This window comes from Carcharodon carcharias, chromosome 4 (genome assembly GCF_017639515.1).
Source record: "Carcharodon carcharias isolate sCarCar2 chromosome 4, sCarCar2.pri, whole genome shotgun sequence".
Lineage (NCBI taxonomy): Eukaryota > Metazoa > Chordata > Chondrichthyes > Lamniformes > Lamnidae > Carcharodon > Carcharodon carcharias.
Window position 1 is genome coordinate 159,546,156 of NC_054470.1, and position 25,728 is coordinate 159,571,883.

A 25,728-nucleotide genomic window follows, 5' to 3' on the forward strand; every position below is an offset into this window, starting at 1 on the left:
AATACTTGGATCGAACTGTTCTTGGTCCAAAATAGATGATCTCAACCTGCGCTGAAATCCGTCTGCCAAGGATATTTTTACACGACCGCTTAATCCATCAATGTCTCTTTGTAATTTTAAGCTCTTGATGGCAATACTTAATATGTCAACAATTGTTTTTGTTGTCAGTGAATCTGGACTCATTGTGGTCTATTGTTTTATCTTAGTGATGAATAAATATTATGAATAGTTGAGTCCCAGCATAGATCCTTGTGGGACGCCATGAGTCACTTCTAATTAGAATATGTACCCATTATCCCTGCTCCATCTTATACTTTCTAATCCATCTCCTAACCAGGTCAATAATTCGCCTTCCATTCCATGTGCTTTAATTTTAGCTAACAGGCCCCAGTCTTCTGTTCTGGGTCAGAATCCCTGTTTCCGACCCTGATCAGACAAAAAAAATACACACTTACCTTCCTCTGATTTTTCTGGGCAATCTTCCCATGGAGGATCCTGCAGAACTCAGTCAGTGCAGGAAACCTTGAAGGAAGCAGCAGAGAGAATCTGCACAGAATCCATGCCTCTTTTTTAATGGCACTAGCTGCCGTATTCCAATTAGTAAAGAGTTTAAATGTCCCAAAGTTTCTTTGAAAAGTATGGAGAGAAGGTAGGTGGGTAAAATGATAGGATAGGTAAGGGGGGTAAGGTAATTGGGTAAGAGGGCAAGGTGGGTGAGTGGGTAGGTTGGTCAGGTGAGTTTAGGGTTCGGGGGGATCGGATGGTGGGGGGCTAGTCAGGTTGAGTCAGGAGGGCAATTGGGTGGAAGTGGGATAGTCAGGTTGGGGTGGGGGGGAGTTGGCTGATTAATGGGCTAGTTGGGTGATGGGGCCTGGTCTGGTGAGGCTAGTTGCGTTATGGGGCCTGGTCTGGTCAGGTTGTGGCATTTAATGGGAAGGTTGGAGGGATTGGGGCCAAGGGGAGGAGTTAGGTGGGGGATAAATGTGAGTAATTGGTTGGGGGGGGGGTGGTGTCAATTCTTTAGTTATGCAGGTGTTAGACTAGGTTTTAGTCTAACATTTCCTGGGTAACTATTCTGATAAATTAGTTGGAACAGTCCAAAGTCTCCGACTCTGACTCGGAGTTGGAGACTTTTTCAGAGGGACCAGGGGAATTACCCATCGGAAGTTCAGATTTCCCGAGCAACTCGCATAGAATCATTGCGTTAGGACTTCAGAGGGGTCCCTTGGTGCATTTTGGCGGGGTACCTCCGATCTCCGACTATCTGGAGACTGAAAGATCTGGGCCATAGCCTCAAAAGTGGAACCTTGTTAAATGCTTCTGGAAGTCCATGTAAACTACATTGATGGACATTATCCTAGTTCAATTATTTAATCTCTCTAAGCAGTTTAAATTTCTCTCTCTATCCTTAATTGTAGATTGCAATAACAACATGTTAGACTAACAGACCTGTAATTTCCCATTTTCTCCCTCTTTCTTACCTTTTTCAAATAAAGGAGTTAAAATCCATTCAAGTTCAGGTTCAATGAAGTGTGCAGGAGGGCATGCCAGGAGTAGCACCAAGACTACCTAAAAATGAGATGTCAACCAGGTAAAGCTACAAGACAGGACTACTTGCCTACCAAACAGTGAAAGCAGCCATGTGATAGACAGAGTTAAGCGATCCCACAACCAATGGATCAGATCAAAGCTCTGCAGTCCTGCCACATCCAGGCATGAATGGTGGTGCACAATTAAACAACTAACTGTAGCAGGAGGGTCCACAAATATACCCATACTCAAATGATGGGGGAGCCCAGCATATCAATGCAAGAGAGAAGGCTGAAGCATTTGCAACAGCCTTCGGCCCATAGTACCAAGTAGATGATGCATCCTGGCCTCCTCTGAAGGTCCCCAGCATCATAGATGTCAGTCTTCAGCCAATTCAACTCTCCACGTGATATCAGGAAACAGCTGCAGGCACTGGATACTCCAAAGGCTATGGACCCTGAAAGAATTCCAGCAATAGTACTGAAGATTTGTGCTCCAGAACCAGCTGCGCCTTTAGCCAAGTGGTTCCAATACAGCTCAATGCTGGCATCTACCCGACAATGTGGAAAACTGCCCAGGTATTTCCTGTCCACAAAAAGCAGGAAAAATCCAACCTGGCCAATTACCGCCCCATCAGTCTATTCTTGATTATCAGTCAAGTGATGGAAAGGGTTCTCTTTAGTGCTATCAAGTGACACTTAGTCAGCAATAACCTACTCACTGATGCTCAGTTTAGATTCTGCCAGGGCCCCATTACAATCCAAACATGGACAAAAGAACTGAACTGAAGAGGTGAGGTGAGAGTGATTGCCCTTGACATCAAGGCAGCATTTGACCAAGTGTGGCCCTAGCAAAACTGGAGTTGTTGGAGCCCACAGGTTGGAGTCATACGAGCACAATGGAAGAGGGTTGTGGCTGTTGGAGGTGCCAATCCTAGACATCACTGCAGGAGTTCCTCAGGGTAGTGTCCTAGGCCCAACCATTTTCAGCTGCATCATCAATGGCCTTCCCTCCTTCATAAGGCCAGAAGTGGCAATGCTTGCTGATAATTGCACAATGCTCACCATTTGCAACGACTCAGATACTGAAACAGTCCGTGCCCATATGTGGCAATATCTGGACAGCATTAAGACTTGGGCTGACAAGTGCCAAGTAACATTCATGCCACACAAGTGCCAGCTCCAACAAGAGAGAATTCAACCATCACACCTTGACATTCAATGACATTACCATCACTGAATCCCCTACTATCGACACCCTGGGCGTTACTGTTGACCAGAAACTGAAGTGGATCTGCCATATAAATACTGTGGCTACAAGAGCAGGTCAGAAGCTGGGAATCCTGCGATGAATAGCTCAGCGCCTGACTCCCCAAAGCCTGCCCACCATCAACAAAGCACAAGTCAGGAGTGTAATTAAATACTCTGTACTTGCCTGGATGAGTGCAGCTCCAATAACACCCTGGAAGCATAACACCATCCAGGACAAAGCAACCCATTGATTGGCACCTCATCCACCACCTTCACTATCCACTCCCTCCACTATAGATGCACAGTGACAACTGTGTGTACCACCTACAAGATGCACTGCAACAATTCACCAGGGCTCCTTCGACAGCATCTTCCAAACCTGTGGCCTGTACGACATAAAAGGTCAAGGAAAGCAAGTGTGTAGAAACACCACCATCTGCAAGTCCCCCTCCAAGCCACACACTATCCTGACTTGAAACTATATCGCCATTCCTTCACTGTTGCTGGGTCAAAATGCTGGAACTCCCTCCCTAATAGCACTGTGGGTGTACCTACAGCAGATGGACTGCAGCGGTTCAAAGTGGCGGCTCACCACCACCTTCTCAAGGGCAATTAGGGATGGGCAATTAAAACGCTGGCTTAGTCAGTGATGCCCATATCCCATGAAAGAATAAAAGAAAATGTAACAGGGTATTCCTGAATCAAGAGAGCTTTGGAAGATTATGACTGAAACATGTGCGATATCATCACTATTTCCTTTTTTAAATAAACATCTGGGTTAGAAACAATCAAGTTCTTTTTCAGTGTTTAGTGCTGTTATATTTGTGGAATGTCATTTTGTTGCCTATGCTAAATTTGGTGCATTGCAATCCTTGATTCATTATTAGTTTCCTTGGGATGTTAGGAATCTTATCCTCTTCCTCTACTGCAAAGACTGACACGCAGTAATTATTCAGGTCTGCCATTTCCTTATTTTCATTTGCAATATGACCTGCATCGGTTTTTAAAGGCTCCACATTACTCTTGACTATACTTCTAATATAATAATTTGCTCTAATTTTGACATCCAAATAATAAATACATCAATAGTTCAGTAATTCGTATGACACAAAAAAGATATGTATGTGATATTAGGCAAAACAGAGATTCGGCAAGTTCCCATGATATGGGAATGCAGTTACAACTTGTTTTGCTTTGAGGTCCGAACCGAGCTAAAGAAATGCCAAAATGCCAACATAGTCAAAAACTGCAATAAAAAGGCTGCTATTGCTAATCATTGCCTAATCATACATGATCCCTATAACACTTATTGCAGTGACAAGACCAGTCAATCAAACTAGGTTCCAAAGGCAGGGAGTCTGTCTGACACACTAGTTGAGTCGTTTACATCCATCTTGAAGTAAAGTAGAATTTAGTGTTCAGTGTATGAGTAGTGTATGGAATTGGACAATCACAGTTAATTTCTCTGTTCTTGCAGTAGAAATTGCAAATTCTTAAGCATGATGAAGGTGATAGTGTAATGATGACGGGAAATTATGATTGAGTGATATCGACCTATAACTTCACCAGCTAACCAAAAATATTTAAACTGTTTAAAAAGGACTTTTTTTAAGCACATGTAAAGACACTGACTAAAGTTGACTGCCATGAGTCACCTGATTTCTGGAATTGTAAGTTGACTTTTTTTGCAAAGTTACTCTATGGATTGTACTGCAGTCATGCCTTGACATATTGCTCATGGAATTTGGAGGTGCCAAGGTCCACTTCAAAAAGGACTATTAAAAGGAATGGATATGTCACTTGCAACTTTGAGCTTACCTCACCGGTATCCATCAAGACAACGGGGAACTGCTAGCCAGACAGGATATACGACCAACAGACACTCGAACCACCTGTGGAGGATGAAAGAAGCCCATCTCCTGTTGATTTCTACTACCATGAAATGTGTTAAACATTTCTGAGATGAAACATCAAAATGTGATTACTTGCCTATAACATTGACTACAACAGGCACGATAAACAACATTCTTTAGAATATACAATAAACAGGACTTTAAGAACTGATTTTTGCAAAGCAGAAGCAGAGGAATCTGGCAAAGCTGCTCATGGAGCAGTGAGGAATCTCTCTCTCCCCCTCTCCACCCCTTTCTCCCGCTTTTGTCTCTCTCTCTCGCTCCCCCTTTTGTCTCTCTCTCTCTCGCTCCCCCTTTTGTCTCTCTCTCTCTCTCTCGCCCCCCTTTTGTCTCTCTCTCTCTCTCTCTCGCCCCCCCTTTTGTCTCTCTCGCCCCCCCTTTTGTCTCTCTCGCCCCCCCTTTTGTCTCTCTCGCCCCCCCCTTTTGTCTCTCTCGCCCCCCCCTTTTGTCTCTCTCGCCCCCCCCCCTTTTGACTCTCTCGCCCCCCCCTTTTGACTCTCTCGCCCCCCCTTTTGACTCTCTCGCCCCCCCTTTTGACTCTCTCGCACCCCCCTTTTGTCTCTCTCACCCCCCCCTTTTGTCTCTCTCGCCCCCCCTTTTGTCTCTCTTGCCCCCCCCTTTTGTCTCTCTCGCCCCCCCTTTTGTCTCTCTCGCCCCCCCTTTTGTCTCTCTCGCCCCCCCTTTTGTCTCTCTCGCCCCCCCTTTTGTCTCTCTCGCCCCCCCTTTTGTCTCTCTCGCCCCCCCCTTTTGTCTCTCTCGCCCCCCCTTTTGTCTCTCTCGCCCCCCCTTTTGTCTCTCTCGCCCCCCCTTTTGTCTCTCTCGCCCCCCCTTTTGTCTCTCTCGCCCCCCCTTTTGTCTCTCTCGCCCCCCCTTTTGTCTCTCTCGCCCCCCCCTTTTGTCTCTCTCGCCCCCCCTTTTGTCTCTCTCGCCCCCCCTTTTGTCTCTCTCGCCCCCCCTTTTGTCTCTCTCGCCCCCCCTTTTGTCTCTCTCGCCCCCCCTTTTGTCTCTCTCGCCCCCCCTTTTGTCTCGCTCGCCCCCCCTTTTGTCTCGCTCGCCCCCCCCTTTTGTCTCGCTCGCCCCCCCCCCCCTTTTGTCTCTCTCGCCCCCCCCTTTTGTCTCGCTCGCCCCCCCCTTTTGTCTCGCTCGCCCCCCCCCCTTTTGTCTCGCTCCCCCCCCCTTTTGTCTCTCTCTCTCTCTTCCCACCCCTTTTGTCTCTCTCTCTCTCTTCCCCCCCCCCCCCATTTGGGCTCTCTGTCTCTCTCTCTCCCCCCTTTTTGGCTCTCTGTCTCTCTCTCTCCCCCCCTTTTTGGCTCTCTCTTTCTCTCTCCCCCCTTTTTGGCTCTCTCTCTCTCTCCCCCCTTTTTGGCTCTCTCTCTCTCTCTCTCTCCCCCCCCCCTTTTTGGCACGCTCTCTCTCTCTCTCTCTCTCTCTCTCTCTCTCTCTCTCTCCCCCTTTTTGGCTCCCTCTCTCTCTCTCGCTCTCTCTCTCTCTCCCCCCTTTTTGGCTCTCTCTCTCTCTCTCTCTCCCCCCCCCTTTTTGGCTCTCTCTCTCTCTCTCTCTCCCCCCCCCTTTTTGGCTCTCTCTCTCTCTCTCTCTCTCCCCACTTTTTGGCGATCTCTCTCTCTCTCTCCCCCCCCCCCCCTTTTTGGCTCTCTCGGGCTCCCCCTTTTTGGCTCTCTCGGGCTCCCCCTTTTTGGCTCTCTCGCGCTCCCCCTTTTTGGCTCTCTCGCGCTCCCCCTTTTTGGCTCTCTCGCGCTCCCCCTCCTCCCCACCCTTTTGTCTTGCTCTCTCTCCTCCCCCCCTTTTGTCTTGCTCTCGCTCTCTCTTCCCCCCCTTTTGTCTTGCTCACTCTCTCTCTCTCTTCCCCCCCCCCCCTTTTGGCTTGCGAGCTCTCTCTCTCTTCCCCCCCTTTTGTCTTGCGAGCTCTCTCTCTCTTCCCCCCCTTTTGTCTTGCGAGCTCTCTCTCTCTTCCCCCCCTTTTGTCTTGCGAGCTCTCTCTCTCTTCCCCCCCTTTTGTCTTGCGAGCTCTCTCTCTCTTCCCCCCCTTTTGTCTTGCGAGCTCTCTCTCTCTTCCCCCCCTTTTGTCTTGCGCGCTCTCTCTCTCTTCCCCCCCTTTTGTCTTGCGCGCTCTCTCTCTCCCCCCCTTTTGTCTTGCGCGCTCTCTCTCTCCCCCCCTTTTGTCTTGCGCGCTCTCTCTCTCCCCCCTTTTGTCTTGCTCTCTCTCTCTCCCCCCCCTTTTGTCTTGCGCGCTCTCTCTCTCTCCCCCCCCTTTTGTCTTGCGCGCTCTCTCTCTTCCCCCCCTTTTGTCTTGCGCGCTCTCTCTCTCCCCCCCTTTTGTCTTGCGCGCTCTCTCTCCCCCCCTTTTGTCTTGCACTCTCTCTCTCCCCCCCTTTTGTCTTGCAAGCTCTCTCTCTCTCTCCCCCCCTTTTGTCTTGCGCGCTCTCTCTCTCCCCCCCTTTTGTCTTGCTCTCTCTCTCTCTCTCTCCCCCCTTTTGTCTTGCTCTCTCTCCCCCCTTTTGTCTTGCTCTCTCTCCCCCCCTTTTGTCTTGCGCGCTCTCTCTCTCTTCCCCCCCTTTTGTCTTGCGCGCTCTCTCTCTCTTCCCCCCTTTTGTCTTGCGCGCTCTCTCTCTCTTCCCCCCTTTTGTCTTGCGCGCTCTCTCTCTCTTCCCCCCCTTTTGTCTTGCGCGCTCTCTCTCTCTTCCCCCCCTTTTGTCTTGCGCGCTCTCTCTCTCTTCCCCCCTTTTGTCTTGCTCTCTCTCTCCCCCCCCTTTTGTCTTGCTCTCTCTCTCCCCCCCTTTTGTCTTGCTCTCTCTCTCCCCCCCTTTTGTCTTGCTCTCTCTCTCTCCCCCCACCTTTTGTCTTGCGAGCTCTCTCTCTCCCCCCCCTTTTGTCTTACACGCTCTCTCTCTCCCCCCTTTTGTCTTGCTCTCTTCCCCCCTCCTCTTTTTTCTCTCTCTGTCTCCCTCTCCGTTTCTATCTCTCTCTCTCTCTCCACCCCCCCACCCCCCCTTCTCTGGGGCGCTTTTTTCTCCTCACTCTCTGGCGCCCTCTCTCTCACTCTCTCCCTCCCCCCTCTCTGGCGCCCTCTTTCTCCACAATCTAAAACATCCAAAAAGAGAGTAAATGTCCATCAGAAAGAACCCCAGGAGAAACTCATCGATTTCTGGTAGATGGATTATGGATTCAAAAAAAGTAAATTATCTCCACATTCGGTTACATAGACTTGAATTCAACTCCAGGATTTTAAAGGGAACCAGTTAACATAAAATGTTCAACAATCTATGCCTCAAGCATAAGCAACGGACTTAACCATATATTCTTTTAACTTTTATTTGAGCTCTAATTTTTCTTCTGATATCTGTGTGTCTGTCACATTGCATCTTTTATTATCTTCCCTCATGTTTAGTAATAAACTTGTCCTTTCCTTATCTCAAGAGAACCTTGTGATTGGCTCCTTATTGTTCACTGCATAGATGGTAAAAAAAAACAAAATACATTTGGGATTTGAAAAAGGCATCCACAGGGAAAAGAAGTTTAAAAATGTTTGTTGTGACCAACCGAGGGGGTGAATAGTGGGGAGCCAGTTCACTCCTCCTCACCTGGTCGTATCAGTAGCTAACCCCTATCAAGAGACTGCTTGAGCAACCTATGCAAATCAAAGTGAAAATAGGTTTTGGTGAAACAACTAGCAGATTAAGCAAGATATACGCATCCCTCAAAAGAGAAGGACATAACCTGCAGCAAACTAAAACAGATGTTGTAACCTTGTAACGATACTATCAGTTGCAATGGAGCAACATCAGGTGCTTTTCAAGATCAGCAGCGCGGTAAAGCAGAGCTGCATCCTGGCACTAACTCTTTTTGGCATGTTCTTCTCCATGCTGCTATTCTACGCTTTCAGCAACTCAAATGAGCACCTGCATGCCAGAGCTGAAGGCAAGCTGTTCAACTTGGCAAGACTACATGCCAAAGCATGTAATATCCTAGTCCGTGAGTTGCTGATAATGATGTGCTGGCATCCCATACTGAAATTCATTTGCTACAGCTTGTTGATTAGTTCTACCAGGCCTGCAAGGAGTTTGGACTAACCATCAGCATCAGGAAGACCAAAGATATGGCCCAGGATGTAGAGAATCCACTTTCCATTAACATCCACAGTCTCATTCTGGAGGCCATCGACACCTTCACATACCTTGGACCAACAATTATCAGCAACCTGTTCCTGTCGAAACCAGCACCAGGATTGCTAAGGCCACGGCTGTTGTATCAAAGTTGAGAGGTCGGGTGTGGGCCAACAGCAAAGTACAAAACTCTCTGTATACCTGGCTTGTAATCTCAGCATCTTCCTTTACAGTAGCAAAGCAAGAACCACTTATGCAAACCAAGAAAAGAGGCTAAACAACTTCCACCTCCACTGCCTCAGATTAGACATCTCCTGGCAAGTAGAGTACCGAACATAGAAGCACACCAGTGTGCAGAAATCCCCAACATGTTTGCCCTCGAGTCAGCAGTGACTCTGTTGGCTGGGCCATGTGAGCAGAATGGATGATGGTCAAATCCTCAAAGACATATTATATGGCGAGCTTGCTAGCATGAGACCAATGGGTTGCCCATGTCTGCGATACAGGGACGTCTGTAAGTGAGGCCCCAAGTTGATCGGGATCAGAGTTGATGCATGGGAAGCCCTCACTGCTGACCGAAGTGCCTGGAGACAAGCAGTCATGAAGATCGTGGAAAAAGTAGAGGACAAAAGAAATGACCAGATGGCAGAAAAGAGACCCCACTGGAAGGAGAAAATGTCAGTAAACCTCTGGCCAATGCTATTCATCTGTGTCAGATGTGGAAGAGACTGCCATTCAGAATCAGCCTATTCAGCCACAGCAGACAATGTTCAACCTAGGAGTGACGTACACCCTGGGGCAGTACATCACCTGCCGAGGTGGGCAGATGCCATCACAAACTTGTGTCCATTTGCTATTTCCATGAGAAGCAATACAGTCCCTGATTCAAAGCAAGATAGGTTTCTGATTCATACTGTATCTTCTCCCATTCTTTTCCCAAATGACTTTAAAGATCAATTTGAATGAATGGGTTGAGCTTTGCTGATGTTTTCCTGTACATATCTTGATTGGATGCTATCTGTCAAATGTGTCTGCACTTTTTGTTCCTGACATAGGTAAAGATCTCTTCTAAATCAAAGTACTGGCATCATTTAGGCAGTGTCCCTTGCAGTTGAGTGGAAGAACAAACTCCAAAGTACGTGATCTAATTTTTAAAAATCTGCAAACAACGTTAATCATGTACCTTTTAGGACTTCCACTTGTGATAAATCTTTTGCAGTGGATTTTATAAATGTTAGTGAGAGGACCTCCCCATTCCACGCTAGACAGTAAAGCAAAGCGTATTGATTGAGCCAATCATTTGGGTCTTGAAACCTGAAAAGTAAATTGTATCAAAGCATAAATTTTCAAACTCTTTTATGAAGCATTTAAACAAGGTATTACAGTTAGGTTTTTACTGTACACTTTGTTTTGAAACCAGCCATGCCTTTGTTTATACTCAATGCAATCTTTTATAACTGTTTGACTTTGGTCCTCCTATCTCTGAGCTGTGAAACATCAGAGACAGGATTTTACCGCCTTGTGCTGGTGTGTTTGATGGCGGAGGGGTTTGGGTGGGCTTGTAAAATGCTGCGTGTGGCCTGTCTGCTGCCTTCTCACCAGCCCCTGACCTCCCCATTTAATGAGAGGCTGTGGAGGCATTGAATGACCTGCCCACCCTCGGGCCTACTGTGGCCAATTAATGACTACTTAAGTGCCTCATCACATCCCTGCCACTTTTTTACCTGTGGCAGGGGCTGGTGCATACTCAGTGGGTACCCCATAGCTTTTGCTGGGAGAGCTGGTGTCGGGCAAGGGGTTGGCCTTCTCCCAAGGCCATACCTCCCTTGTCCTTCTTCTGGGTGGTAGAGGTCATGGGTTTGGAATAAGCTGTCGAAGGAACCTTGGTGAGTTGCATAATTAAGGCCACTTCGTAACAGGAATAATTGATGGCATCAGCAAATTCTATCCCGAAAGTACACACAGAACTCAGAATATAAAGCATTTAACTGTGCAACTTAACTTAATTAGTCATCATAAGTCAGGGGGAGACGGTGTCGTGGAGGTAATGTCACTAGACTGCTAATCCAGAAACACAGGGGTAATGTTCTGGGGACCCAGGTTTGAATCCTGCCAAGGCAGATGGTGGAATTTGAAACCAATAAAAATCTGGAATTAAAAGTGAAACTGTGAAACCGTTGCGGATTGTCATAAGAACCCATCTGGTTCACTAATGCCCATTAGGAAAGGAAATCTGCTATCCTTACCTGGTCTGGCCCACACGTGACTCCAGACCCACAGCAATGTGGTTGACTCTTAAATGCCCTCTAGTCAAGGGCATTTGGGGGTGGGCAATAAATGCTGGCCTAGCTAGTGATGCCCATCCCATGAACAATTTTTTTTTAAAAAGTAGCTTCAGTTAATATACTTTCCATTTCAAAATACCAAGCAATAGGATCTCTAATAATAGTCAAAAATGCAGTAAAAATGGACAGTCACTGTTCGCACACAGAATCACAGCTGATCCACTAAAATATTTATTGCAGTGGCCAGACCATAGGATCACATTCATACACTTCATTACAATACATGTGTGAATTTCTTGTGGTTGGTTGCATTTATAAACCAATAAACTCAGGTTCATAGGTCTTTAGCAGCTCCTTCTGACAGTTGCGTAAATCTGCTTGATCCTTTCTTTTTTGTTTTTGAAGGTATTTATGAAACCAAAGAGTTTTTTTTCAAATTGGTAAATCTGCTTCAAGCTTTTGAACAGAAATAAGTCAGGTCAAGATAGTTCATATAGCAGGTGAGAAAAGGAAAAGGACCCGCCATACAAGGGTATTACTTTATCATGGTTTAGCAGAGCAGCTGCAAACTATTTGTTTTCTAATACATAAGTGGCTATATACTACTGCTTCTCTGCTTTTATTTACTTGTTGCTTTACTGTTTAACACATTTCACAACTAAAATCCAATGTTCTAATGTAATGTTATTCTGATAATATTCAAAAGATGATGAGAATCACATGATAGCACGTCAGATGGAACCTATGATTTTGGACATTTTTTTGTCTATGTTTTAGGGGTGGGGCCACAGTAATTTTGCACCTGTAGGGAGATTGTAACATTTAAGGCACAGAATGTATCAAGGGTTGATTCTTTTGATCCTGTCTACAACCAGGGGTGACCTTGTTGGGATATATCAACAGGCCACACCAATCAATCCAAGGGGCAGAGTGAACAGCAGCCCCTAAGGAGCAGACAGAGGGAAAGTCAGCTTCATGAAGCTTAAGTGCTTCCATTAGCTCTGTGTTGCTGAAGGAACTGGGGCTCGGAGAATCCCTGGAAGCTGCTGATAATTCTGTGCTGTGAAGAGTTGGGGCTCGGGGGAACCCAAGGAACAGTGTTTGCTCAGCGTAGCTGGGATGATTGGGGCTCGGGGTAGCCCAGGAGCAGTGTTGGCAGCAGGGCAGCTGAGAAGCTAGGGTTGTGCCTGTGTTTAGATGCTAATGTGTGTAGCCTGGCCAACACGGGAGCACAGCCTCTGTAGAAGGTCAGCTCAGCTGGAAAAGAAGACCGAGAAGGCTGGAACTGGAAGCAGATTTTTTTTTCTTTATTCTTTTACGCTATGTGGGCACCACTGGCAAAAGCCAGCATTTGTTGCTTGTCCAGAATTACCCTTGAAGTGAATGGCTTGCTAGTTCATTGCAGAGAGCAGTTTAAGAGTAACTACATTAATGTGGGTCTGGAGTTACATGTTGGCCAGGTGGGGTAAGGTTGGCGGATTTCCTTCCCTAATAGACATTAGTGAACCAGACAGATTTTTATGACAATTGATTAATTTCATGGTCACCATTACTAAGATTAGTTTTTTTTTAAACTCTAGATTTATTCATTGAATTTAAATTCCACTAGCTGCCATGGTTTGAATGCATGTCTCCAGAGTATTCGCCTGGGCCTCTGGATTACTAGCCCAGTGACGTTACCACTATTTCTACCATCCCCCCCAAGGAGAGATCTGGAATAGTGTGCCTTTTGGATTAAGATTGTACCAATGGAACACTGAGGGAATAGAACTGCCGTCACTGGGGATCAGATTAGATCTGTTGAAGGAACAGAGCTAAAATTCCTTGCAAAGAAGACTGAGCTTTAAAGAATTTTTGTGACTCAGTAATGACTGATGTCTGGGTGGGCTGCTGAGAAATTTCAGGGGACCTGTATTGGTTCTATCTGTCTTATAGTGAGCAGTTTGTGGTGTGTTCAACTACAGGTTGCCTGCTATTTCATGTTTACCTCATGTTAATTCTGGATGTTAGAATATAAGATAGATAGCATTGGCTGTTGCTTTGTTAACTCATCTATAGTAAAATTTCTTGTTTAAAACAGTGGAATCTTTTGGCTTTATTCTCTTAAGTAGCTGTGATTTCAAATTTCTTCTACTTAACAAAAAAAAAACTTACTGGGCCCTAACTGGATTGTAACAAATGTTGGGGTCTCGTCCAGGACCGTAACAAAATTTGGGGGACCGGTCAGGGATTGTAATATACATGACAAACTAATTTGTCAAAATAAGCTGAATTGGGAACTTTACTGCCAACTGAGTGTTTCGTCTGAAGGATAGCACATGATAACTTGAGCCTTAGTAGCATGCTGGACTTAAATCTAGTGAAGTGGCATACATTATTAAATATCATTAAGCTTGCAAATAATTACCGAAAAGTATTTGAAGCTTAAATGCTCATTGTATTTATTACAGGTAAATCAAAAGGTCGCAATGCTAATAACATTATTCATTTTATTTGTACCAAGCGTTCTGGACTACATTTTCGGCACACGGACAATACAGTGCAGTGGCTCAGAGCGATGGAGTCGGTTGGATTACCCAAGGTCAGTGCAGTAAACTGTGTACCTTTACCTGTAATTTATAAAGATCCTTCCAGCTGCACAGACTTCTGTTGTCATGTTTTTGGCGCAATTTTTTTATTGAGTATTGAATATTTAAGCATTGACCTAATTGAAGGTTTTAAGATGATAGGATTTGGAGGGTAGCTGGAGAGAAACTTTCCTCTGATGGTGAAGTCCAGAACAAGCAGGCATATCTTTAAATTTAGAGCTAGGTTGTTCAGGATTGGGTCAGGATGCACTTATGCATACAAAGAGTAATGGGTACCTGGAACTCTCTCCATCAGAAAAGGCTGGAGCCACATCAAATGATAATTTAAGAACTGAAATAGATTTTTGTTCGGTAGCCATACTAAGTGCTATGGAATTAACCCGGATAAATGGAATTAAGATATAAATCATCCATGATCTAATTGAATGGTGGAACAGGCTGGAGGAGCTGAATGACTCCTTTTCCGATGTTATCGCCAACTTCTCCCATTATGAATGCCTAATCCACATTGATAAGAAAACTGTGTAAAGTTGTCATACAGGAATGAAACTTACTGGCTGTTGGTGCTTTTGTTTCCAGTCTATGACCCAGCTTCACACACTGGTTCAATTGGAGTCCTCCAAGAAAAGTTGCAGTCCCATATCTTGAAGGAAACGCATACTAAAGTGCAATAGTGCAAAATTAAATCCCTACATTTCGTTAATAAAAAAAAATTAAATGCCTGGACTCATCACTCTCACTTCTCCATGCATGAATTCTCAGACATCTAACTTTTCTATATTCCTGTCTACCATCCCACCAACTCCCCCAATCTCCTGAGATTTGGAAATGATCTACAACCATAAAATAATTTCCAATTCTGCATTTTTTATTTTAAGCTAATTCATCCCTTGTTTCTTCAGAATGCCCTCCAGTACTTTCCCTACAATGGAAGTTAAGCCTTTGCTAACGAGCGGTGGAAATGTGTACATAGGGAATCCAGAGATATTGAAACTAATTTACATATGAACACAGGAATATAGCTAATTGGTCTAACAAGTCTGCTTCACCCTCGATGCCAGGATCTTCATTGCTAGATACTGCTTCACCTCCCTTCCCCATAGCAATACTCATTAAAAGACATACAATTTCTTTAGTTACTTGATATATTCTACATGCAGTACATCCGGATCTGGAGCTTGACTTCCTTTAATGCTTTCAGCCTGTCCATTACCTATTTGTTAGTTATGTGTATTTTTCTCATTCTTTTTTACAATGATGGTAATCCTTATCTTGTCAGCATTGGCTTTACTGACTAGATTCTTTGCCTTTCCAAACTTCCTCCCATCCCTTTTTTTAATATAACTTGTCAGCAGTTAATGTGTCGTCCCTCGGTTTTCATTCAAAGTGTCCCTTGCAGCTGATTATCAACATGTGGTGGCTGAAGACATGATTGTGGAATTTTAACTCCCACCTTGACCTGTCTTGTTTTGACCACTCCTTAATTTCTGCTTGTGGAGAGATGGCCTAAGAGGACTAATCCAGATAAATGTAGCTGCTTATAAAGGAAATTACGATGCTTAAAGCACCATGTGTACACAGGCAAGATGCAATTTATGCACACGGGCATATATAACATTGATCAAAGTCAATTAAAAATGTATTATTTAGTGCTGTATCCTCCGGATAAATCTGTTGTAAAGTTTTCAGCATTTACAATGGAGATTTTAAATCCTCTTGACGAATAAAATCATCACCTTGAACTTCCAGCGTCAGCATATTGATATTCTATGTGCTGTTTTAGCACCTGAATGAAACAGGACAAAAAAACAAGCTCCTGAGAAGATGCATAGTTCTGGATGGCATGTATGCTCATCTTTTCAAAATTTTCTCAGCAATGATGAGAAGGCCATTATTATATCTGTCATTCGATCCTCACTTGTCTACAAAGGAGCACTTTAGTATGTAAACTTATAAAAGCTGGCACTTGTAAGGAATGCTCCATGATCTACAAAAGAACTTTTGTGAAACAAGAACGTTTCTTTCTTTTAATTAAAGAAAAGAATGCTCCGCCGTGTCTGGGTCCAACAAAGTATACTATAATGCCACAGAAACAGGCATTTTTAGCAGTGATGATTTGAAGAGCTTCCTCTTCAAAGAATAAATCAAACACTATAATTTGCAGTTCTACCCTATTCGCTCTAATGCTCCAGTGTAACACAGTGCCCCAAATAAATGCTATTAATCATAAAGGGGGATAGTACTTTTTGTTGTGGGGTGGGTGGAGATAGTCAAGGAAGGAGGAGAGAAAGGAATCAAGCCCTTTTCCAGCTAAAGTACCCTCCTACAAAAATCAGCAATTTAAAAAAAAAAAAGTTGCTTTTGCACACAACGATCCATTTCTATGGCTAGAGGTGATGCTATTTCTCAACATAGTACTGGTCACCACTAGTGACTGCAAATCTGGTCTGCTCTTCTCTTCTCTTCTGAATGGAAACTTCAGTATGATGGGTCACCATCAGTTTGACCTGCTGCTGATTTCTCAGACCAAAGAAGTGTTTTGATGATTGCTTTTTGATAGGGGGAAGGTTCCTTTAGCTTCTCATAGAGCACTGTTTCCTCCTTTTAATGATTGCCAAAACTTTTAACAAGTACGACAAAATAGTTTTGAAAGTCAAGATTTGTTAAATCTACCACAGAATTTTTGTATAACAGCCAACTGAACTGCAAATAACTCAATTTTCAGTAAGTGTATTTGAAGGGACTGAGAAATAAGTTGGGGGAAGGTGCGATTTTTAGCAGGCTAGAGTGTAGAGTAGAAAATGGGACATTTTCTTGGCTGCATTATTATCAATGCAAGGTAACTCCTGGCACTTGAGAAGCCGGCCAAGAGAACTAATTAATTCCTACTTAAGTAGAAACTGCTGGGAGCTTTTTGTTGCATTTGGGCAGGTTGTTTCAATCTAACCTTCACTCTATTAACTAAACCTTTTGTATTCTCTTCAGTTAGTTTTGTTTAGAGTGAATCATATAGCATTTATTATGATTGTTAACACAGCACTCAAAATAGTTTGAGGTTTCATCGCAGTAAAAGTTGTGCTTATGCAATTTTTTTTATAGGTACATCCTAGCTGGCACTTCTGTACTCCTCTAATCTTGTATATACATGTTGGCCTATTGCAAATGCAGTGTACTCAGGGTGAACTTGACAAGCTACATACAGTGGATAGCATACCTAAATGCTTCATTCATCTTAAATTCTTCAGCCCTATTTATCGACTGCTTCTAAGAGTTCTCTTCCAATTCTGCTGAACTAAATTATTAAACATGGTGGTAGTTAATTTTTGTAAAGCACTACTATGAAATGTTTATTATCTTTCATTGGTGAGAATTTCCAAGGTATGAGCTTAACTGTTCTGCTAAAGAGTCTTTTGAAGAGTCATGCGGATTCGAAACATTAAATGTGTTCCTCTCCGCAGATGCTGTCAGACCTGCTGAGTTTTTCCAGGTATTTTTGTTTGTGTTATGAGCTTAACTGGTTGGGCCTGTGCATTTTGCTTCACAGGATAGTTTCTTAACACCTAATGGTATTATTTTTTTCACCAACTGTTGGTGTGAAATATAATTGTGACTAAGGCTTAATTTTCAGGCCATCCGCAGGCAGTGGGACCTGTAAATTAGGGCGCCTCGTGACCATCCACATCCACCCCCACCACGCTATTACAATTAATGCCTTGGCCCATTCGGGGATGTTAAGTGGGCAATTAATGCTCAATTGAGGGCCACATCTTGCCTCCACTCTGATTTAATGAGTGGCAGGAGAGACCAGCGCTCTCAACGTGCAGCCCAGGTTTAAACCATATGGGCTGCTGGCCAGTTAAAGCGAGGGGGGTGGGGGGGTGGGTGCGGTGGGGGGCAATAAATCTTGCCCAGGCCCCTGCTGCCAACCAGAGCCCCTTCCATAGTTGTGCCTCCAGCATGCCACCCCCACCCTCGTTGAGCCCCTGTTAGCTTGGCCCCAGCGATATCCCAGAGCTATCTGAGTAGGTCCATCTAGTCCATCATTGAATGCCACCTTTTCATTCTCATTTGTTGCCCATCCCTAATTGCATGGCTTGTTATGCTAATTCAATGTGCAGTTGCTGTGGGTCTGGAGTCAGGTAAGGATGGCATGTTTCCTTCCCTGAAGGACCACTAGTGAAGCAATTGGGTTTTCACAAGAATCAATGATAGTTTCATGGTCACCATCACTGAGATTAGTTTTATATTCCAGATTTTATTAATTGAATTGAAATTCCACCAGCTGCCGTGGTGAGATTTGAACCTAGGCCATTAGCCTGAGCCTCTGGATTACTAGGCCACTACACCATCCTTCACCCATCTGAAGTAGAGTCAGTGCTACTGCTCCTGCTGCCAGTACACACAGTTGCTGGTCTTCGATTGGCCGGCAATTCTGAGCAATGGAACCTCCTCCTGGAGATGGATGGAAGTCCTGCCTCATACTAAGTAAAGGCCTGTCTCCTGAAAAATTAAAGTGGGATGTGCTGGCTAATTAGAGGGGGGCTCTTCCCCGATATTTATGCTGGGATGTAGGCAGTCCACCATCAGCGTGTAATCCAGCCTTAATTCTCTGGTATTGAGACTGTACCCAGGCAGAGATCTAACTTTGTGTTTGACTATAATTGTACGCATTTACAGGCGAGACTGTGGAAGGTCCAGGATGGGTGCCCATATCTGGTTTTCATAAGGTGGCTTTTAGTTTCAGCTTCCATACTGCATTAATTAAACCATGAAGGCCTTTTTGGATGATATGAATGATCCACAGGTAGGTAATCAGGAACTGAGACTGTCAGAGGAAGTAATAAGCTGCTAATGTGCGTTCTAGGCAGTTCATAGTCTTACTGCCAGCTCAAGGCCTATGAGACAGAAGCAGGATCAGTGTGAGGGCCAGAGAACTGAAAATGAATGCTTCAGGCTGTTGCACACCATTTGGTAAGGAGCTTCTCAGCATTTATTGCTGGTAGATCAGCTGGTAGATTTAAAAGCTCTGATGGTTTGTGCTGTCTTTGTACATGAGATTGAATTGTCCTGTATTCTTGCTTACTTTCTAAAGATAAATCCAGTTAATTAGAATTTGAGGCCAGCTCAAGTGTGGATGTTGATTGGATCATATCCCAGAGTAGCTTGGAGAGAAATTAAGTTCATGTGCATTAACAATATAGGATTGCATGAGTTCTAGTGGATGCGAGGTCACTGCATGAGCTGTAAACTGCCAGGTTACAGCTGCTGATCCAAGATGGACACAAGGTATGGTTACATAAAGTGCAGGGTGATCATTGTAAAAGGGAATAGCTCATTAAAATATACTAAAATTACATCACGTTGATGGCAGTGAGTTGTGCTTCAGTCACAGTGGTGCCTGTTTTCCTGTCATATGACTGAGAATATCCTGTTGATTTTGTTTTAAATAAATACCCCAAACTGTGTTCTTAACAGACCAAACAGATGTACCCGGAATTCAAAGAAGCTTGTCAAATCTCTCTGATCCTTTTTCCCCTATTGTTGCTAAAAATTACTGTTTACGGTCTATCTACTGCCTTTAAAATCAAGCAACAGTGCTAAAACCAGTTGGCGGTTAATCTGCCAATGCTTTGTGACTGTTTCCTTTGTCTCCCATTGAGTTTTAAAGCATTTTTTCTTTCTTTGCAACCAGTGTCCACGTTAGTTATTTCTAATTCAATGCAATGTGAATCACTTTCTACTGCCCCAACAATGTAACATAATCTTCATGTTCAGAGGAATTGCTTCCTACTGCTCAAACATGATCTTTCCATTTTTTTTTTTAAAACGTGATTTCCTAAAAATGCCGAATATCCCAGTTTTGGACAAAGTGGTTCTACTTCAATTTAAGTGTATAGGAAAGCATTAGATGTTTGATTTATCCAACATCTCTGCTTGATTTGCTCAAAGCCCCAGAGCTGACTGAGCTACATTGGTAACAGATAATTTTTATTTCCCTGTTTAATTTGCTCCAAAGGATGTTGAGGATACTCTTTATATTGGATTTTAATAAAAAGGTCTCCACAGCAACAGATGTCAGATGTTGGCAGAAAGTACTAAAAATATGTAACACATCTGTTTTCATTTCGAATTTCTAGAACTTGCAGGTTTTTGACTTTAATCTGTGGAGGTCTGTTGCACTACTCTATTTACAATCAACTAACTCAGCCCAGACCACAGCAATCAAACCTGAAACCTTTTCTGGTCTGTGTGATCTCAGTAATTGCACCACGTGGGTTGTTTACCCATCTCTGGTGTTTAAACTGCTTGTTTCCCTGATTGACGGATGACAGAGTCATATTTGTGACTTCAGTGGTCTCCTAAAGTGATGTTTGATTATGTATTCCTTGGAGAGCAGATTATTTCGTTTTTAAGTTAATTGTGCTCTCCCCAAAAAATGCATCACCTTGCACATGCTCACATTGAATCTGCCAGCTGTCTCCCGTTTAGCTAACCTAGCCACCTATCTGTATCCTCTTGTAACCTTTTACAATCTCCTTGGAATTTGCCAAAACTCTCTACTCTGATACTTGAAATGTCTTCAATCTCCCATGGCATACGTGTTTAAGACCAATTTGAATTTTTCAGAGGGATGGAGGAGACCAAGGTGGGAGAAAGAAAATGGTGTTTGATTGTGTGAAGAGGGATGGGGGGGTGCGCGGGGTGTGCTGGTGGTGTGGGGGATGTGGAGCAGAGAAATAAAGCCAATTGGAGCAGGCTGGGGAGGCGAGGGGTTCTGTGGATGGGAATGTATTCATGTGAGGATAAAACCCTGCTTGGTTGGGAAGGTTCACATGATGATTCCTTGCTCGCTACAAGGTTGTAAGGAGATAAAAACAAAAAAACTGCGGATGCTGGAAATCCAAAACAAAAACAGAATTACCTGGAAAAACTCAGCAGGTCTGGCAGCATCGGCGGAGAAGAAAAGAATTGACGTTTCGAGTCCTCATGACCCTTCGACAGAACTTGAGTGAATCTAAGAAAGGGGTGAAATATAAGCTGGTTTAAGGTGTGTGTGTGTGTGTGTGTGTGTGTGTGGGTGGGGGAGGGGGTTTGGGTGGGGGGAGAGAAGTGGAGGGGGTTGGTGTGGTTGTAGGGACAATCAAGCAGTAATAGAAGCAGATCATCAAAAGATGTCACAGACAGCAGAACAAAAGAACACATAGGTGTTAAAGTTGGTGATATTATCTAAACGAATGTGCTAATTAAGAATGGATGGTAGGGCACTCAAGGTATAGCTCTAGTGGGGGTGGGGGGGAGCATAAAAGATTTAAAAATATTTAAAAATATTGGAAATAGGTGGGAGAAGAAAAATCTATATAATTTATTGGAAAAAAACAAAAGGAAGGGGGAAGAAACAGAAAGGGGGTGGGGATGGAGGAGGGAGCTCAAGACCTAAAGTTGTTGAATTCAATATTCAGTCCGGAAGGCTGTAAAGTGCCTAGTCGGAAGATGAGGTGTTGTTCCTCCAGTTTGCGTTGGGCTTCACTGGAACAATGCAGCAAGCCAAGGACAGACATGTGGGCAAGAGAGCAGGGTGGAGTGTTAAAATGGCAAGCGACAGGGAGGTTTGGGTCATTCTTGCGGACAGACCGCAGGTGTTCTGCAAAGCGGTCGCCCAGTTTATGTTTGGTCTCTCCAATGTAGAGGAGACCACATTGGGAGCCACAAATGCAGTAGACTAAGTTGGGGGAAATGCAAGTCCGGCCCCCTTCACAACTCTTTCTCCGGTACATCGATGATTACTTCGGTGCTGCTTCATGCTCTCGTCGGGACTTGGAAAAATTTATTAATTTTGCTTCCAATCTCCACCCCTCCATCATTTTCACGTGGTCCATCTCTGACACTTCCCTTCCCTTCCTTGACCTCTCTGTATCAATCTCTGGTGATAGACTGTCCACCAATATCCATTACAAACCTACCGACTCCCACAGTTACCTCGACTACAGCTCCTCACACCCCGCTTCCTGTTAGGACTCCATCCCATTCTCTCAGTTCCTTCGCCTCCATCGCATCTGTTCTGATGATGCTACCTTCAAAAACAGTTCATCTGACATGTCCTCCTTCTTCCTTAACCGAGGTTTTCCACCCACGGTCGTTGACAGGGCCCTCAACGGTGTCCGGCCCATCTCCCACGCATCCGCCCTCACGCCTTCTCCTCCCTCCCAGAAACATGATAGGGTCCCCCTTGTCCTCACTTATCACCCCACCAGCCTCCACATTCAAAGGATCATCCTCCGCCATTTCCGCCAACTCCAGCATGATGCCACCACTAAACACATCTTCCCTTCACCCCCCCCGGCAGCATTCCGTAGGGATCGTTCCCTCCGGGACACCCTGGTCCACTCCTCCATCACCCCCTACTCCTCAACCCCCTCCTATGGCACCACCCCATGCCCATGCAAAAGATGTAACACCTGCCCCTTTACTTCCTCTCTCCTCACCGTCCAAGGGCCCAAACACTCCTTTCAAGTGAAGCAGCATTTCACTTGCATTTCCCCCAACTTAGTCTACTGTATTCGTTGCTCCCAATGTGGTCTCCTCTACATTGGAGAGACCAAACATAAACTGGGCGACCGCTTTGCAGAACACCTGCGGTCTGTCCGCAAGAATGACCCAAACCTCCCTGTCGCTTGCCATTTTAACACTCCACCCTGCTCTCTTGCCCACATGTCTGTCCTTGGCTTGCTGCATTGTTCCAGTGAAGCCCAACGCAAACTGGAGGAACAACACCTCATCTTCCGACTAGGCACTTTACAGCCTTCTGGACTGAATATTGAATTCAACAACTTTAGGTCTTGAGCTCCCTCCTCCATCCCCACCCCCTTTCTGTTTCTTCCCCCTTCCTTTTGTTTTTTTCCAAAAAATTATATAGATTTTTCTTCTCCCACCTATTTCCATTATTTTTAAATATTTTTAAATCTTTTATGCTCCCCCCACCCCCACTAGAGCTATACCTTGAGTGCCCTACCATCCATTCTTAATTAGCACATTCGTTCAGATAATATCACCAACTTTAACACCTGTGTTCTCTTTTGTTCTGTTGTCTGTGACATCTTTTGATGAACTGCTTCTATTACTGCTTGTTTGTCCCTACAACCACACCAACCCCCTCCACTTCTCTCCGCCCACCCAAACCCGCCCCCCCCTCCCTACACACACACACACCTTAAACCAGCTTATATTTCACCCCTTTCTTGGATTCACTCAAGTTCTGTTGAAGGGTCATGAGGACTCGAAACGTCAACTCTTTTCTTCTCCGCCGATGCTGCCAGACCTGCTGAGTTTTTCCAGGTAATTCTGTGAAGATTGTAAGGAGGATGTGGGGTGCATCAAGATTTAGTTCTGTGGAGGAGGAGTGGTGGATGACAAGCCTTTGCTCAGTGGACATGTGTTGAGAGCCAAGATCTTGTTCGGTGGGGAAGGAACAGTGTGTGTGTAAGGATGCTTTTTCTGAAGCAGGCAATAGGCTCCTTATTCCCAAATAACCTTCGAACACTCAATGTCTGACTCACCTATGGATAAGTGATTAATTGGGAAAGATACCAGAAGGTTGATGGCACCATTGAAACTATACTCCTCTATCAATCTTTGCCTTTGGCAGCGTAGAAGAAAAACTACTAAGTCTAAAACTGCTCAGTTGAGGGACATTGATGTTTATACTGTGTTCGCTTAACAAAGAAAATGAACCAAATTCTAAAGTAAAGTTTGTAACTCCAAACAATTGTACAGTCTAATTGGTGCATCTGTAAAGTTTGAGCAGTTATTTAAAGCTGCCTGATGTTTTGCCTGAAGTACTGTCAAAATTATATGTTTTAAAAAAAAATCAGACATGACTGTATGTGGAATTTCAGATAAGTGATTTGTGACCATTCATCATTGCAAACCTAGCTAAACAGTTTGGTTCCTTAATATGTTGTTACATAATTAATATTTAGCGTATGGTCAAGGTTAGAAGTTCACCAGGAATTCAGTCTCAGCCATGTTTTTATATGCAGCTTTCTTAATATTGAGCTAGGGTGCAATTTGTCAAGTTCCCTCGGTAATGTGGCATATGGCCATTGTTTCTTGTGTATCTACTGCTTAGTTCTGAATGTGTCGAACTGCTTTCATAGACCTCAAGATCCCTAGAGGTTATATGGCTGAGTAACCATCTGCAGGGGTTGGAGTTAAAATCTTGACTGCAAGTCAAGTTTATCTGAATTATTCCAACCATGGGTAATATTGTAAATCTTTGTTAATGTTTGGTGACATTGCCAAATACATTTTATTTTGAATCATGCTTTCAATAAAAGTATGCCCACGCAAGGAAAGCTCTCAAATACATATGACCCATATTATACTCGCCTTCAACATAATTTGCTACCAACAGTGGGTATTCTTTTGCAGCTTAACTGTCTCTTCATTTATTAAAAAGGAACCAGAAGTTGGAAACTGCTTGGGAAGCATTTTCCACCACTTTTGGTTCTTGCACTTAGATGAGATGGCAACCAGCTTGGAACAATGTAGTGCTTCAATTAACATTCTGTTGGATTCTGGTACCATTTTAAATTAAATAAAATTTGTTCAAAATGTTATCACTAGTAGCCTATTAATTAACTAAAATGGATGATGCAGTGAATTATAATGCCATCATTTCACCATGGGGATTTAGATCTAGAGGACAAGTGGGAGCCTTTTTGGTCATTGTAAGAATTATCAATGAAGTGAATTTGGATAATGTCTCAGTTCCATGAGGATATGCATTCACGGTATTAAACTTGCTTTACTTTGACAATTGAGGCAATCCATACTAAGGCTGGCTGATGTGGGAAGTACAAGAATTTGCAGCGGTGCAGTAATGGGTATGCTTTTAAGATTAGGTTAGGGGGTAAAGGAAGACATTGCAAATTAAAAAGCATATTGAAGTATTCATGCTTTTTAACAAAATATATATTTTTAATTTTGTTGTCTGACCGTTTCATAGATGTCAATGCCAACTGGCCCTGAGAAAACATGCTTATGGCAAAATATATTGCAGACCTAGACTGTAGTGAGTCCTCCTGAGGTGGTGTGCTCTGGATTATTCCCCTGACAGGTCTGAAACCACCATCTCTGCTGTAATTAATGGAGCCATAGCAGGATGCAGGCACACACCCCCACTTCCCCCATCATCATCATTGTAATTGGTGCAGGCTTGTTGCCTCTCACTAATAACTATACTCCCATTGTGTATTTTTGATATGTGTACAATTTTGTTCTGCTTCACCTTCTGCCTAAGTGTTATCGGTGCTCATTTTGTTGTAGCGTATTTAAATAGACAAAGTCATTCATCATATGTAATTTTTGATCGGTGACAGAAACAGTCTTTATTGCAAGACATGAACTAGGGTGGGAGAGATGGACAGTAAATATTACGGTAAAAGGCAGTTTCATTTTGAGTCTTGAGGAAAATAAGCAAATATTGGTTAAAGGAAGTATGACATTATACGAGTGAATGTTCACATAGCATTTAATTTTAACAAATGGCTGGTTGCTAAAGGACCATTTTCCCCCTCTGCTTTATTCTTTCAGATCTTTTATCCTGAGACAACAGATGTTTACGATCGAAAAAATATGCCTCGGGTGATCTACTGCATACATGCATTAAGGTAACCTGGAAAGTAATGGAAGACTGAGTTATCTGTACAGGGCTGCTTATAGTTCGAGCATTGCGTTGGGTGAAACAGTTTGCAGCCACTATAAAATCTCCTATTGTCCTGCAGGCAATGGATAGACATAAAGCTAATTCCAAATAATGACAACTGCAGCCTCCACACACAGTTATTATTAAGCACTGTTGAAAGAAGCCGAGTGTGAAAAATGGGCTCCATTTGTGTTGAAACCCAATACAAATGAGGGAATAGCAATGAAAGCAGTATGGTGTAAAGTCAGTGGTGTAAATCCTCTTGATTTAACAATCTGAAGCGAACTTGAAAATTGCCTCTTGTTCCTTGTTATCCTATTGCTTTTATTGATATATC

At 43.9% G+C, this 25,728-nt stretch overlaps 1 protein-coding gene across 2 annotated transcripts in view; it reads left to right on the plus strand.

Moving 5' to 3' along the window:
* Positions 1-25,728, plus strand: part of iqgap2 (IQ motif containing GTPase activating protein 2) — a 393,779-nt gene that overhangs the window by 161,760 nt on the left and 206,291 nt on the right. For both annotated transcript variants that reach the window (XM_041185732.1, XM_041185733.1), the window contains exons 4-5: positions 13,603-13,680; positions 25,280-25,356. In XM_041185732.1, coding sequence (XP_041041666.1) covers positions 13,603-13,680; positions 25,280-25,356 — 155 coding nt within the window. The remainder of the gene's footprint in view (positions 1-13,602; positions 13,681-25,279; positions 25,357-25,728) is intronic.